Source organism: Leopardus geoffroyi, chromosome C2 (assembly GCF_018350155.1).
Source record: "Leopardus geoffroyi isolate Oge1 chromosome C2, O.geoffroyi_Oge1_pat1.0, whole genome shotgun sequence".
Lineage (NCBI taxonomy): Eukaryota > Metazoa > Chordata > Mammalia > Carnivora > Felidae > Leopardus > Leopardus geoffroyi.
Genome location: NC_059333.1, coordinates 83,654,875 through 83,671,454, shown reverse-complemented (window position 1 = coordinate 83,671,454; position 16,580 = coordinate 83,654,875). Strand labels below are relative to the sequence as shown.

The 16,580-nt window shown below is 36.8% G+C and overlaps 1 protein-coding gene across 4 annotated transcripts in view; it reads left to right on the top strand.

Moving 5' to 3' along the window:
* The window catches only part of YEATS2 (YEATS domain containing 2), a 116,092-nt gene that overhangs the window by 49,503 nt on the left and 50,009 nt on the right, over positions 1-16,580 (top strand). For all 4 annotated transcript variants that reach the window (XM_045502810.1, XM_045502807.1, XM_045502808.1 and 1 more), the window contains exons 9-13: positions 5,138-5,182; positions 7,652-7,832; positions 12,353-12,592; positions 14,277-14,435; positions 16,066-16,169. In XM_045502810.1, the coding sequence (XP_045358766.1) occupies positions 5,138-5,182; positions 7,652-7,832; positions 12,353-12,592; positions 14,277-14,435; positions 16,066-16,169 (729 nt within the window). The remainder of the gene's footprint in view (positions 1-5,137; positions 5,183-7,651; positions 7,833-12,352; positions 12,593-14,276; positions 14,436-16,065; positions 16,170-16,580) is intronic.

Below are 16,580 nucleotides of genomic sequence, written 5' to 3'. Positions count from 1 at the left end.
TTAAGAAATCCCTTATTAATATATCCACATGGTTTATTATGCAGCCATTTTAAGTTATATATTATGACGTGTTTTCTATACCTGGGGAAAAACTACCAACTATGGCAAGTGAAAAGTACAGGGCATAATATGTATGTATAGTATGAAGTCAACTGTGATTTTAAATAGGTGGAAAAAACACAAAAGAAATATACCAAAATGTTGAAGTAATTGTAGTATGACATTGTGGGCAATTTCTCCTGCCCTTATTTTCTATTTTTTGTTTTTGTCTTTTTCTAATTTTATATAATAAGCATGTTTAACTTTTATGATTGGAAGACCATTTTTTTTTAAATTTTTTTTTTTCAACGTTTATTTATTTTGGGGACAGAGAGAGAGCATGAACAGGGGAGCGGCAGAGAGAGAGGGAGACACAGAATCGGAAACAGGCTCCAGGCTCTGAGCCATCAGCCCAGAGCCTGACGCGGGGCTCGAACTCACGGACCGCGAGATCGTGACCTGGCTGAAGTCGGACGCTTAACCGACTGCACCACCCAGGCGCCCCAAGGAAGACCATTTTTTAAAATGTTTTCCTAGTTCCTCTATGTAGTCTCATGTAGATTTTCTCTACATAAGATAAAATTCTAATATTAAACTTCTCCCAAAGCACCCTTACTTTGTGGTTTACCACATTATTCCCATTACTGGCTCCCAAAATTGAACTAAATGAATGTCGGTACATCTGCAGAATTCCCTTTGTTCTACAAATACAACTTTTTCTTTCTATCTTTTTTTTTTTTAATGCTTGTTTATTTTTGAGAGCAAGAGAGACAGAGTGTAAGCTGGGGAGGGGCAGAGAGAGAGGGAGACACAGAATCTGAAGCAGCTCCAGGCTTCAAGCTGTCAGCACAGAGCCTGATGTGGGGCTTAAACTCACAAACTGTGAGATGAGATCATGACCAGAGCAAAGTTGGACACTTAACTGGCTGAGCCACCCAGGTGCAGGTGCCTTACAAATACAACTTTTTCAACCTTAAGGCTAAAATTTGCTCTCCATTGGTGACAGCACTGTTAAACTTTGTGTTTAAGTTATATCTGAGAGATTACTATAAGATTAGATTGCATTATAACCTAGCAGAAGAACTGGAATGGAATCAAGCACATACAGCCACCTTGTTCAGAGGGGCAAGATATGGTCCCACTTAATTAGAGGAAGGTCTAAAATAGTTGCTTTCCTTTTATCTTATTTTAAGCACTGCACATACTAATCTTACATTGCACTAGGCCCAGCCCTAATTTCTAAAATATAAGGAATTATTTACATAGTTCTTATACTATTATATTGTCCGTATCACTTAGAGGTCCTGATGGAAGTTTGAGACACAGTTTTTGTTTTGTATTATTTTATTTTATTTTATTTTATTTATTTTATTTTGATGTTTTCATTTATTTAAAAAATTTTTTTTCCTTAATGTTTATTTATTTTTGACAGAGAGAGAGAGAGATAGTGCATGAGCAGAAGAGGGGCAGAGAGAGGTGGGGGGAGACACAGAATCTGAAGCAGGCTCCAGGCTCTGAGCTGTCAGCACGGAGCTCAATGCAGGGCTCAAACTTGTGAACCATGAGATTATGACCTGGGCCAAAGTCGGATGCTCAACCGACTGAGCCACCCAGGCGCCCCAAGACACAGTGTTTTTAAAAGGACAGTATTTAAGTTTTTTTATCGGCTTTTCTGGAAAGCTTAATTTTATTATTATGTATTGATAGGCCTTCAGGCCTTAAACACTGTGTTGTGACCATGTGATCTTTGTACTGGAGTATTTTCCCTTTTATTGCTGTGTTAAATCTCAGAGCCATCTTGGATTCTCCCCTCTTTGTTCTAAATATTTGTTCAGTTGCAGACTATTATTCTTTCTTCATCTTTCTTAGATTCTACCCTTCTCCTTTCCTGCTCTTGCCTAGGCTATTATTCTAATGTCTCCTGATTAAGTTCTTTAATTCTAATCTGTCTCCTTTACCCTAAATCCATTCTGAGCACCATCAGATTAGTGTTCCTGAAATAGGAAAACCATTATGCTGTTCCTCTCTGAGAAACCTTCATGGATTTCCCTTTACTCAAGTTCAGACTTCCCTGACTCTTCAGGGCTCTTCACATTTTGACTCAACACACTTTTTTCCTACATTATCTCACACTAATCCCCTGCATGGGCATCCTACTCCAGCCAGGTCAGTTATTCACATCCCAGAAATGCCCTGGGCCGCCTTCTCTTGTGTTTGTTTGTTTGTTTGTTTGTTTGTTTTTAATAATGCCTGTTTGAATTCTTTCCATTCTTCAAGTTCAGATTTCTATGTAACTTTTCCTGACTAAACCCATAGTGATCTCTCTGTATTTTGAAATGCTGCTGGAATGCTTAACAATCTATATTTGATACTGTAATAATTACATTATGTACTAAGTACTCAAGTATTAGAGGTATGTAAAATTTGAAGTTCCCAGAATCTATGAAATTCCCACATCCTGAATCCCTGATGAACCATCACCATGGAGCACAGTAATTCCCAAAACAACCCTTTTATCTATTTTGTAAATAAACTTTTGGAAGATTCTTCCATAAATTTAACTAAAACTGTCCTAGTTTGTCCTAGTTTGATCTTATTTGTCCTAGTTTGATTTCTAGAATAGCACAGGACAGGACTTTGTGTTGTTTTATAAGAATCCTAAAAATGTTTAATGACGGCCTTCATGGCTCTTCTTAAATCCTTTCCAGGCAGAACCTATTCTTCTTTTTTTTTCCTTAACATTTATTTATTTATTTATTTGTTTGTTTGTTTGTTTGTTTATAAATTTTTTTTTTTAACGCTTATTTATTTTTGAGACAGAGACAGAGCATGAACGGGGGAGAGTCAGAGAGAGGGAGACACAGAATCTGAAACAGGCTCCAGGCTCTGAGCTGTCAGCACAGAGCCTGACGTGGGGCTCGAACTCACAGACCGTGAGATCATGACCTGAGCCGAAGTTGGCCGCTTAACTGACTGAGCCACCCAGGCGCCCCAACATTTATTTATTTTTGAGAGAGAGAGACAGAGCATGAGCAGGGGAGGGGCAGAGAGAGAGGGAGACACAGAATCCAAAGCAGGCTCCAGGCTCTAAGTTGTCAGCACAGAGTCCTACTCAGGGCTCAAACCCATGAACCACGAGATCATGACCTGAGTTGAAGTTAGACGCTTAACCAACTGAACCACCCAGGCGCCCCCAGGCAGAACCTATTCTTATAACATTCCTTGTACACAGTGCTTTCTAGTTTCTCTTCCCATTTGGATAACAGTTCTCGGTTATCAATGTCTCTCATAAAGTATGGTCCCAAGAGTGAAACATAGGCCACTACAGATTACAGCGAGACTATTATTTCCATGCTGTGGAGAATATGAACATAAACTAAACAAAATAGGAACAAAAAAGGAACAAAAACTAAAAAAAAAAAAAAAAAGGACATAGCCTAAAATTGCCCACGTCATTAAAAAGAAATTTTTTTTAATGTTTATTTTTTGAGAGCGAGAGAAAGAGAGAGAGAGAGAGCACAAATAGGTGAGGTCCAGAGAGAGGAAGACACAGAATCCAAAGCAGGCTCCAGGCTCTGAGCTATCAGCACAGAGCCAGATGCAGGGCTCGAACCCGTGAACTATGAGATCATGACCTGAGCCGAACAAAGTTGGACGCCCCACCAACTGAGTCACCCAGGCGCCCCGCCCACCTCCTTTTAACAGTCATACTGTTGGCTAAGGTTTAAGTATTAAAATTCTAGATCTCCTCCATGGAACGAGTATGAATTCACCCTGCATTGCCTTTTTTGTTATGAAACTAGTTCTCATGACTGAGTTGTCATGTCTGTGTTGGCTGCTAAGGACCTCAGCCACAACTTGAAATGTACTTTTTGCAAGTCTTAGAGTTTTCTATTTACTGATTAGTAAATCATCTTTCCTTTTTACCAAACTTAATAGTTTTCCCCCATTGATCTTACTGTGTAATGTTTATATTGATAAGCTCCACAAATCCTTTTTTTTTTTTTGTTTTGTTTTTTTTTGTTTTTTGGTGAGGATGGAGGTTTGAGTGCTTTATTGCAAAAAGCAAAAATGCTGTTGAGGAACAAATTGTTTATGCTAAGCAAAAACTTTTTCTGATTTTTATCTTTATTGAAATACAGTTGACATACAGTGTTATATTAGTTATAGGTATACAGCATAGTGATTTGACAATTCTATACGAAACTCAGTAAGTGTAGTCAGTGTACAGAGTTACTACAGTAGTATCAACTGTATTCCCCATGCTGTACTTTTCATCCCTGTGACTTACATAACTGGAAGATTGTACCTCGTAATCTCCTTCACTTATTTTGCCCAACACCTTACCCCTGTCCTCTCTGGCAAACACCAGTTTGTTCTCTGTATTTGTAGGTCTGTTTCTGGTTTTTGTTTGTTCATTTATTTTGGTTTTTAGATTCTACACATCAGTGAAATCCTATAGTATTTGTCTTTCTCTGCCTGACTTATTTCACTTAGCATAATAGCCTCTAGGTCCATCCATACTGATGCAAATGGCAAGATTTCATTCTTTTTTATGGCTAAGTAATATTTGTGTGTGTGTGTGTGTGTACAAATTATTTTTTTAAAGTGATAGTATAAATAAAATACAGGATTAAGAACTGAGCCTTTTTGTATGTAGGTGTAAATTTTGTTTATGTTACATTTTTTACATCATCTTTGTAAACACCATCTAAATGGCTATAATACTTCACAGTTGATGGTTCAGGATTTACTTAAGCATTCCTTTATAGCTGGACTTTTATGTCTCCAGTTCATGGCTATAGTAAACACCATTTTGTGTAAAACTTCCTCCATTTTTAGATAGTGTTTAGAATGTTTTTAGAAGTATATAGTTTATATTAAAGGTATAATAACTTATGATTGAGGTTGTTTTTATTAATTTTACTCATCCCTCCAATTCAGAGGGTTTTTATCGAAGTGATGAATAGATATATTATGAAAAAAAAGATCCTATGTTATGAAGACTTGTGGTGAAAGGGGTTTTAGATGAGATTGTATCCTAAGATTTATAAGTAAGCTTAGTGAAACTTTACACTCTTCTTTTGTCTTTCAATAGCTGGATAGAACTTACACTGGCCTGCAGACTCTTGGAGCAGAGACGGTAGGTTTTTCCTGCAGTATTATTTGGGAATAAGTAGAATGAAAATTGATCTTCATTTTTAACTGGAAAAAAATGAGTGCTGAATTTTTTAATGAGTTTTTCTTCTCCCTTTTTAAATTAAAAAAAATGATTAAAATGCACATAAAGTATCATTTTAACAATGTTTAATTGTACAATTAAGAGGTATTAAATATACTCACATTTTTGTGCACGTATTGCTATCATGCATCTCCAGAACTCTTTTCCTCTTGGAAAACTGAAACTATACCCATTTACAGTAACCATTCCCCTTTCCTTTCAACCCCTGGCAAACACCCTTCTACTTTGGGTCTCTGTGAAGTTTTGACTACTCTAGGCATCATATAAGTGGAATTATGCAGTCTTTTTTTTTTTTTTTTTTTTTTTTTTTGATTGGCACATTTTACTTAGCGAAATGTTCTCAAGGTTCATCTGTGTTGTAGCGTGCATCACAATTTTCTTCCTAAAAAAGGCTGAATAATATTCCATTGTATGTATGTACGTTTTGTTTATCCAGTGATCTGTTAATGAACACTTGAGTTGCTTACATCTTTTGGTTATTGGAATAATCCTGCTAAGAACAATGGTGTATAGATATCTGTTTGAGTCTATGCTTTCAGTTCTTTTGGGTACATACCCAAGACAGTGGAATTGCTAGATCATATGGTAGCTCTATTTTTTTTTTTTTTTTTGGAAGATTTTATTTTTTAAAGAAATCTCTCTACCTAGCATGGGGCTTGAACCTACAGTCCCAAGATAAGTAGCTGTACACTCCACTGACTAAGCCAGCCAGGTGCCCATGGTAGCTCTGTTTTTAATTATTGAGGGACAGCCACAGTCTTTCTATAGCAGCTGTACCATTTTACATTCCCACAAACAGTGCACAATGGTTCCAGTTTCTCCACCTGTTTTCCAGCACTTATTTTCTATTATTTTGATAGTGGCCAAACTAATGAGTGTGAGGTGGTATTTTGTTGTGGTTTTGATTTGCATTTTCCTAATGATTATTGATGTTGAGTATCTTTTCATGTGTTTATTGGCTGCTTGTATATGTTCTCTGGAGAAATGTCTAGTCTTTGCCTATTTTTGAATCAGGTGTTTGGTTTTTCATTTTTGAGTTTTAGGAGTTCTCTCTGTATTCTTGATATTAATCTCTCATCAGATCATTCTGTGTATTATTACCTATTCACTCTGTTGATCGTGTCCTTTGATGCACAGAAGTTTTTAATTTTGATGCAGTCCAGTGATTCTCTTTTTTCTTTTGTTGCCTGTGCTTTTTATATCATATCCAAGAAGTCATTGCCAAATCCAGTGTCATGAAGCTTTGCCCTTATATTTTTTTCTAAGTGTTTTACTGTTTTGGGTCCTCTGTTTGGGTCTTTGATCCATTTTGAGTTAATTTTTGTATATGGTGTGAGGTAAAGGTCTTCTTTCATTCTAATGCATGTGGATATCCAGTTTTCCCAGAACCATTTGTTGAAAAGACTGTCCTTTTCCCAGTGGTCTTGGCATTCTTGTCAAAAATAATTTGGCCATATATATAAGGTGGCATTTTATTCCAGTGGTCTATATGTCTTCTCGATGCTAGTACCACATGGTTTTGATTACTATAGTTTTGTGATAATAAGTTTTAAAGTCTGGAAATGAGACCTCCAACTTGGTTCTTCTTCCCCATGCCCTTCCTTCCACTTGTTTTGTTGTTGGTAGTGTTCATGCTATATCAGCAGTAGCCATTATAGTTAGAATTAGCCAATTAAACCTTATTCTGTTTAGGGAAATGTGCTCTGTTGTATCAAAAGATACTTATTGAGCATGTACTATATAGGAGACATTGGTCCTGGTAATGGGGATACAGAGAGATAGCTGCTGTTCTTAAAGAGTTATATTCTTGATAGTGTTGAGAATGGGAAGAAGATATAAAGATACTTATTGAGCATGTACTATATAGGAGACACTGGTCTTGGTAACGGGGATATAGAGAGATAGCTGCTGTTCTTAAAGAGTTATATTCTTGATAGTGTTGAGAATGGGAAGAAGATATATAGTAAACAAAAGGAAATAAGTGATATAAAGAAGAGAGTAGCTGGGGGACAAGGGAGTTGCTTTAGCTAGGTTGGTTAGGGAAAGCCTCTCTGAGAAGGTGACATTTGATTGAGACTTGATGAGAAAGAGGCAGTCATACAGGGATTTGTGGGGGAAGAGTGTTCTAAGGCATAGAAACAGCGAATAGTCCCAAATTATATGATTGGTTTCACTGGGTTATTTATCTATTAAACCAAACTAGATTACATTCTGGGGTAAGTCCTTCAGTTCTTAGATTGAAATTGCCTTTGAAGTATGATTAAAAATCATTTGTTACATCTCTTAGAGTACCACGTTCTTAGACAAGCTTGGGGCTTTCTGTGACACTGATGATGGATTCATGAGTCCAATTGTTGCCTGATTGTGTAGGTAGTGGATGTTGAGCTCCACCGACATTCTCTTGGAGAAGACTCCATTTATCCTCAGTCTTCCGAGTCAGACATCTCTGATGCCCCACCATCTTTGCCTTTGACCATTCCAGCCCCAGTGAAAGCTTCCTCACCGATAAAGCAGTCACATGAGCCAGTACCTGATACTTGTGTGGAGAAAGGTAATATATTTTTCCTTATATGGAAATGAATTTTTCCTTGTACAGAGGAATCACTCTCTGGGGCATTCCTTTCTCTCATTTGCATAATATGATATTGAACTGCTTCCTGTAGAGACTGAGGAGTGTATGGAAAATAAGTTTTCCATAAATAGGCATGCTGCCTCTACCTATACAGTCCAGTTGTGAAAACAGCCAAATCCTTATTCTCAGAAAAAATTTTTTCATGAAGTTCTACATGTTTTATAGAATATAAAACTTACTAGAAGACATTAAATGTTCATTTTTTGATGATTTTAATGGTTTATTCTGATATGTTACAGGAAGAGTTTTTGGTTGTGTGTCTAGTTGTGTGAACAAGAAACTGAATGTTAAGTATCTATTATTTAAAGTACAATGTAACAACTGACACCACAGAAATACAAAGGATTATAAGGGAATATTATGGAAACTATTTATGACAACAAATTGGACACCCTAGAAGAAATGGATAAATTCCTAGAAACATATAACCTCCCAAAACTGAATCAGGAAGAAATTGAAAATTTGAACAGACCAATTACCAGCAGCGAAATTGAATCAGTAATCAAAAAATGCCCAACGAACAAAAGTCCAGGGCTAGACAACTTCACAGGTGAATTCTACCAAACACTTAAGAGTTAATACCTATACTTCTCAAACTATTCTAAAAAATAGAGGAGGAAAGAAAGCTTCCGAATTCATTCTCTGAGGCTAACATTACCCTCACACTGAAACCAGATAGACACTACAAAAAAGGGAGAACTGCAAGTCAGTATCTCTGATGAATGTAGACACAAAAATTCTCAACAAGATATTAGCAAATCACATCCAGCAATTCCTTAAAAAAATCATTCACCGTGATCAAATGGGATTCATTCCTGGGATGCAAGTGTGGTTCAGTATTTGAAAATCAATCAGTATGATACATCACATCAACAACAGAAAGGATAAAAACCATATCATTTCAATAGTTGCAGAAAAAGCATTTGACAAAATACATCATTCTTGATAGAAACCTTCAACAGAGTAGGTCTAGAGGAAACATACCTCAACATGATAAAGGCCATATATGAAAAAACCCACAGCTAACATCCTACTCAATTCCCCTAAGGTCAGAAATGAGAAAAGGATGTTCACTCTCACCACTTTTATTTAATATGGTACTAGAAGTCCTTGCCACAGCAATCAGACAAGAAAAACAAATCAAAGGCATCCAAATTGGTAAGGAAGAAGTAAAACTATCACTGTTTGCAGATGACATGATACTATATATAAAAAAACCCAAAGACTCCACCAAAAAACTACTAGAACTGATAAATGAATTCAGTAAGGTCACAGGGTACAAAATCAATATACAGAAATCTGTTAACATTTCTATACACTAACAATAATAATAATAAGCAGAAAGAGAAATCAAGGAAACAGTCCCATTTACAATCATACTAAAAGAATAAAATACCTAGGAATAAACTTAAGGAAGTGAAAGATCTATATTCTGAAAACTGTAAAACATTGATGAAAGAAATTGAAGATGACACAAGCAAATGGAAAGATACTTGATATTCATGGATGGAAGAATAAATATGTTAATGTGTCCAGACTGCCCAAAGCAATTTAATGCAATCCTGATGAAAATACCAACAGCATTTTTCATAGAACTAGAACAAACCCAAAATTTGTATGGAACTACAAAAGACCCCCAAAGAGCCAAAGCAGTCTTGAAAAAGAATAAAACAGGTGGTGTCACAATCTCAGATTTCAAGATCTGTTACAAAGGTGTAATAATCAGGGGCGCCTGGGTGGCGCAGTTGGTTAAGCGTCCGACTTCAGCCAGGTCACGATCTCGCGGTCCGTGAGTTCGAGCCCCGCGTCGGGCTCTGGGCTGATGGCTCAGAGCCTGGAGCCTGTTTCCGATTCTGTGTCTCCCTCTCTCTCTGCCCTTCCCCCGTTCATGCTCTGTCTCTCCCTGTCCCAAAAATAAATAAACGTTGGAAAAAAAAAACAAAAAAAAAAAACAACAAAGGTGTAATAATCAAAACACTATGGTACTGGGACAACAGCAGACACATAGATGAATGGAACAGAATAGAAAACCCAGAAATAAAGCCATGCTTATATTGTCAATTAGTTTTTGACAAAGGAGGCAAGACTATGCATTGGGAAAAAGACAGTCTCTTCAACAAATGGTGTTGGGAAAACTGGACAGCAGCATATAAAAGAATGAAACAGGACCACTTTCTTTCACTATACACAAAAACTCAAAATGGACTAAGGGCCTAAAATGTGAGACCTGAAACCATAAAAATCGTAGAAGAGAGCCCAGGCAGTAATTTCTCTGACACCTGCAGTAGCAACATTTTTCTAGATATGTCTCCTGAGGCAAGAGAAACAAAAACAAAATAAACTGTTGGGACTACATCAATATAAGAGCTTCTGCACAGCAAAGGAAACCATCAACAAAACCAAAAGACAACCTAGTGAATGGAAGAAGATATCTGAAAATGACCTATCAGATAAAGGGTTAGTATCCAAAATGTATGAATAACTGATACAACTCAACACCAAAAAAAGAAATAATTCAGGTAAAAAAATGGGCAGAAGACATGAACAGACATTTCTCCAAAGAAGACATACAGTTGGCCAACAGACACGTGAAAAGATGCTCAACATTACCCATCATCAGGGAAGTGCAAATCACAACCACAAGGAGATACCACCTCACACTGGTCAGAATGGCTAAAATCAACAATGCAAGAAACAGCAAGTGTTGGCAAGGATGTAGAGAAAAGAGAACCCTTGTGCACTGTTGGGGGGAATGCAGACTTGTGCAGCCGCTGTGGAAAGAACAGTATGAACGTTCCTTAAAAAATAAAAAATAGAATTACCATATGTATGATGCAGTAATTCCACTACAGGGTATTTACCCAAAGAATACAAAAGCATGAATTTGAAAAGATACAGTATTATTGCAGCATTATTTACAACAGCCAAATTAGGAAGCAGCCCAGGTGTTTATTGATGAATGGATAAAGATGTGCTATATATGTACAATGGAATATTACTCAGCCATAAAAAGACTCAAACTTGCCATTTGCAACATGGATGGCTCTAAAGAGTATTTAAGTTCTTTTAAGTAGGATTTTTTTAATTTAACAAGTGAGCTATTAATTAGCAAAGTTGTCACAAAGCAAAAACAGAAGTCATCTCATATGGAAATAGTTATAAGGAAAGAAATGAAATTCAAAGCAGTCAAGTTTCATCTCCAGGAATTGGTGCAGGTAAAATGTTTACTAGGAGGTATGGTTTCAGCTAAGGGAGAGATTAAGTTTATGGATTATATATAGAAACCAGAGTGACTAGTAATAAAAAAAATAAGTGGAAGTCCAAGAAAGACAAATGCCATGTGATTTCACTTATATGTGGAGTTTTAGGAACAAATGAACAAAAAAAAGGAGACCAACAAAAACAATAGACTCTTAATTATAGAGAACAAACTGATGGTTACCAGAGGGGAGATGGATAGGGGAATGGGAGAAATAGGTGATGAGGATTAAGGGTACACTTGTGATGAGCACTGAGTAATGTTTAGAGTTGTTGAATCACCATATTGTACACCTGAAATTAATAGAACACTGTGTTAACTGTACTGGAATTAAAAATATAAGATTCTTCATCAGCAAATGTATTTTGACTACGGTATTTGTTCATTTAATAAGTATGTAAGTATATTGTTAAATCACTTCTGTTATATAAAACTGGTTCTAAATGGCATCAATTTACTCTCTCAGCCTATATTTTAATGTGATGTTAATAATTTAGTCCTTTTATAAATTTTAACTAATCTTTAAATTTCAGTTGCATCTTCTTCATGGGCATTTAGCAAAATAGAGCATTATTAGATTAAACAAATGCTTTTTTTTTTTTTTAATTTTTTTTTTTAACGTTTTTTTATTTATTTTTTGAGACAGGGAGAGACAGAACATGAACAGGGGAGGGTCAGAGAGAGGGAGACACAGAATCTGAAACAGGCTCCAGGTTCTGAGCTGTCAGCACAGAGCCCGACGTGGGGCTCGAGCTCACGGACCGCGAGATCATGACCTGAGCCGAAGTCGGACGCTTAACCGACTGAGCCACCCAGGCGCCCCAACAAATGCTTTCTTTTGAGTTTTTCTTTTTTTGTAATTTACAGTTTTTCAGTTCATATAAAAAATGGCAGAACATAATACACTTGTGTACTTTTTATATTATACATGCTTTATAGTTAACATTTTCTAATTTTTTGAAAGCATTTTAATAAAATGATTCTAAACATAATAATTTACATTTCATCCAGAAATGTATAAAGGGTTCGTACATATGCCAATTGTGTTTTTTACTAGTGAGTGGTTTAAAGATGATTGTTGAAATAAGGGATCTTTGTTTCATTCTTTTCCCACGATAGTAAGGTTTTATGATTTCTAAGCAATTTCTGACTTGTCATTGACCTGTTTCCTTTCAAATAGGATTCCCAGCCAACACCGAAGCTGAGAGACACACTACATTTTATTCTTTGCCGTCTTCATTGGAACGGACGCCCACCAAAATGACAACATCCCAGAAAGTTACCTTTTGTTCTCATGGCAATTCAGCTTTTCAGCCAATAGCGTCAAGCTGCAAAATTGTGCCACAAAGTCAGATTCCTAATCCTGAGTCACCTGGAAAGTCCTTCCAACCCATCACCATGAGCTGCAAGATTGTTTCAGGTATATAGGTGATGTGTGTCAAGTTGATGTGTATAAAAATTGTTGGAATGACAGAATGTATTATGGCTTTCTTTTTTTAAGTTCTTTTAAGTAGGGTTTTTTTTTTTTTCAACGTTTATTTATTTTTGGGACAGAGAGAGACAGAGCATGAACGGGGGAGGGGCAGAGAGAGAGGGAGACACAGAATCGGAAGCAGGCTCCAGGCTCTGAGCCATCAGCCCAGAGCCTGATGCGGGGCTCGAACTCACGGACCGCGAGATCGTGACCTGGCTGAAGTCGGACGCTCAACCGACTGCGCCACCCAGGCACCCCAAAGTAGGGTTTTTTTTATTTAACAAGTGAGCTGTTAATTAGCAAAGTTGTCACAAAGCAAAAACAGAAGTCATCTCATATGGAAATAGTTACAAGGAAAGAAATGAAATTCAAAGCAGTCAAGTTTCATCTCCAGGAATTGGTGCAGGTAAAATGTTTACTAGGATGTATGGTTTCAGCTAAGGTAGAGATTAAGGTTATGGATTATATATAGAAACCAGAGTGACTAGTAATAAAAAAGAAAAATTAGAGGCCTTTTGGTGTGGAGTTAAAGCTTTAAAGGTGGGAATTGGTTTGGGATTGAAATGTCTTTTATACTCTCTAACCACACAGAACATTACTCATTTCTGTTATCAGTGGGTAGTTCTGAGCCTTCACTTTCACTAAAGTTGAATTGTCCATTGTCTCATGACAGTCTCATGTTAGGTAGGCTTCTGGTAGGAATATACTTCATGGTTTTGACTATACCACTTCAGAAAAGACATGAAAGAGAGTCTGCAGAAATAGCTAGGCAGTGGGAGCCTTCTGTATATGAAGGGAGAGAAAAGGAGTCTTTGGTGCTAAAAACAGACAACTAAGCAGAAATATCTAAGTTTTTGAAATTCATGAAAGGTGAAGGATGTATAATTTTACCTACAAGTTAGAAGCATTTTGGAACTTGCTGCTTCAGAGGTGAAATAGGCTGACATAGAAATTGGTTTGAAGTTTAGAGAAATTCATGGATGACACATTTGATCGATACAAAAACCATTGAGGATATTTAATGATACATGGGTAACCTTTGAGAGTGTTCTGTGGGAACAGGTATCTCCGGATTGTAGCTCTGACATAGTATTGGCAGACTTGTTTTGGGTGGGTGAATTTCCTATTTTCCTATTGGAAATTAATTGTAAATCAAGACTCCTGCCTGGTTTGTAAGTCTGGCTGTTCACTTACTTATTTCCTCTAATTTTAGTGTCTTTGAGTGTAACCATAATTATAACAATCTGCCCAAGTTGTTAAGAGTTTTATTTAGGGATTCAGCGGTTTCACGCTGTTATATAAAGCTCTGCTTTTTGAACTTTAATGTGCCTTGGGATGGGTGTATGGGGGAGAATCTTGTTAAAGTACAGATTTATATTTAGTGGGTCTCGGCTAGCATCTCAGAATCTGTTTTTCAAAAGCTCCCTGCTGATGCAAAGATGTGGAGAGGGAAGTACACTAATCCCTGCCTCAGCTACACTGCTGCTGTTGCTCATTGTCTGAAATACACAGTCCCATTCTCTTTTCCCTGGTAGCCCTGCCCCTCTTGCATTATCTTCATCACCTTAGATGGGTTGAGTAGATCTCTTTTGTTTATTTGGTTTCTCTTTTCTCTTTTTTATTAATAAAGGTTCCCCCATATCAACTCCAAGTCCATCACCGCTGCCTCGAACCCCAACTTCCACTCCAGTCCATGTGAAGCAAGGCACTGCCAGCTCTGTCATTAATAATCCCTATGTTATCCTGGACAAGCCAGGGCAGGTTATTGGAGCCACCACTCCGACTACAGGTGTGCGTTTGATCAGTCTTTGTGTTATCCCAAAGGTTTGATCTTTCGTAAAGATGAAATCTTAGTGTGGACTTAGTAGTCATGTAATGGAATAATGAAATCTTTATAAAAAGAGGAGGGGATCTGGAATAGTAACTCCAGTGCGGTTTCTTTGAGGGAAGATGTACTTTTTGTAAAAGTTGTATTTTTTAGGAATTTTTCTTTTTAATTTCTAAAGAGTAAACGTGGGCCATAATTAATTTTCTTTAAAAAAAAAAAAAAAAGATGTTTTATTTTTATTTGGAAGATAATTCTTTTTTGGGCCTGCAAGCGATGTAGTTATTTTCCAAATTAAACTTTAGAAAAAGAATACCTTTGTGGACCATGTATGTGTTTCACCAGTCAAGTAAAAAAGTGATCTCTACTTTTCTGTGAATAAGGTAAATTTTGTGTGTGGGAGGGAAATTGAACTCTGCAGTTCTAAAAAGGGACCTCTGATAGGAAGAATAAGAATTGGATTCATTGTGTTTGTCACCATAATCTATAACTACAGAGTGGCTTTTCAGGTTTTTTCGCAGTATTTTCATTAACATTATTTTATGTAGTCCCTTCAGTTAAACTATGTAAACACATGCTTCTAAGTTTCTGTAGCTTTAAGAGAAATAGTGAAAAGAGAAGTGACTACAATGAGACTGATTTTTTTTCTTTTTTAAACATAATTGATTTAACACATGAATGTATGTTGGGTCTTTCCAGGTACTTTTTTTTGGAAAAGTTAGGTCCTTTAACCATGATTGCAACTGTGGAGCTCCTTTAAAAATGCTGCTTTCAGGGGTGCCTGGGTGGCTTAGTTGGTTAAGTGTCGGACTCTTGATTTCAGCTTAGGTCATGCATGATCTCACAGTTCGTGAGTTTGAGCCCCATGCGGGGCTCCACACTGAGCATGGAGCCTGCTTAAGATTCTCTCCCTCCTGCTCCCTGTGCCTGCGTGTTCTCTGTCTCAAAATAAATAAATTAAAAAAAAAAAAAGGCTTTCAGAAATTACTTAATAGCCTTTTGAATGTATTTAGAGATGCCAAATAGGAATCTTTGAGGGTGGTTAGTTTTAGGAATCCGCCAAAAGTCTTTGTAGGCAAGTTTGGTAAATGGAGTAGGTGATCAAATACCATTTTGGTCTTGATTTATTGTTGGCTATAGATGAGACTTACTGTTATCAGTCCCTAAAGGCAGTTGTTCAGACGGAATATAAAATGTTTAATGTTGGCAGCACTTTGGAACAGGTCTAGCCTCCTGTGAAACTACTTTTATGGAGCCAGCATTCACTTGAATGCATACATTTGGCACATTGTTAAATAACCAATATCATTATGTTCTGGTGTCTATATTTAAATAGCAGAGTATATAATGTTTACTTATTTATTCTTCTACATGTCCTTACTAGCTTCTTGTCTATTTTTAGGTTAATGAGGTGGTCAACTTCATAGGAGGAATCTCTAAGTGTTTTTTCTATAATAATTTCATGGTTGTGAGTTTTCAACCTTTGAAAATGAAAAATATTGGGGGAAAAGGGAAGGTTGGTGGAAAATACTTTAAAGTTACATTTTGTAAATTTTACTTTGTGCTTTATTTTTAAATATGCCTTGCTTATCAGGAAGTCCTACAAACAAGCTCTCTACTGCTTCTCAGGCCTCCCAAGGAACAGGTTCCCCTATTCCTAAAATTCATGGAAGCAGTTTTGTAACATCTACTGTCAAGGTAATACTCTTATTGCATTATTACACTTTGCCAGTTTCTAAAGACAGTAAGTTCAAGCTCAGCAAGAATTTAAGTAGAATCTTCAAGCTAGTAAGAATCTTGAAGACCATCTACTCCAGACTCCCCTACCTTACTCTTGACCTTTTCCTAGTGTAGAAAGTGTTTTCTCAATACTTCCATCAGTTGGACAGTTGGTATCTATTTGAAAACTTACTATGATGAGGAGGCAACTATTTTGAGGGGGGGGGAGGGGTCAGTTTTGTTACACATTTTTCCTCATAAAATTTTTCCTTATTCATCTGGCAGTATACGTCTTTTCTTCCTATATTTGTACCAATAAGGAGTAAATACATTTTTTTTCTAGGTGTCAGCCATGTAGTTACTTGAAAATGATTCTTATCTTTCCACAAT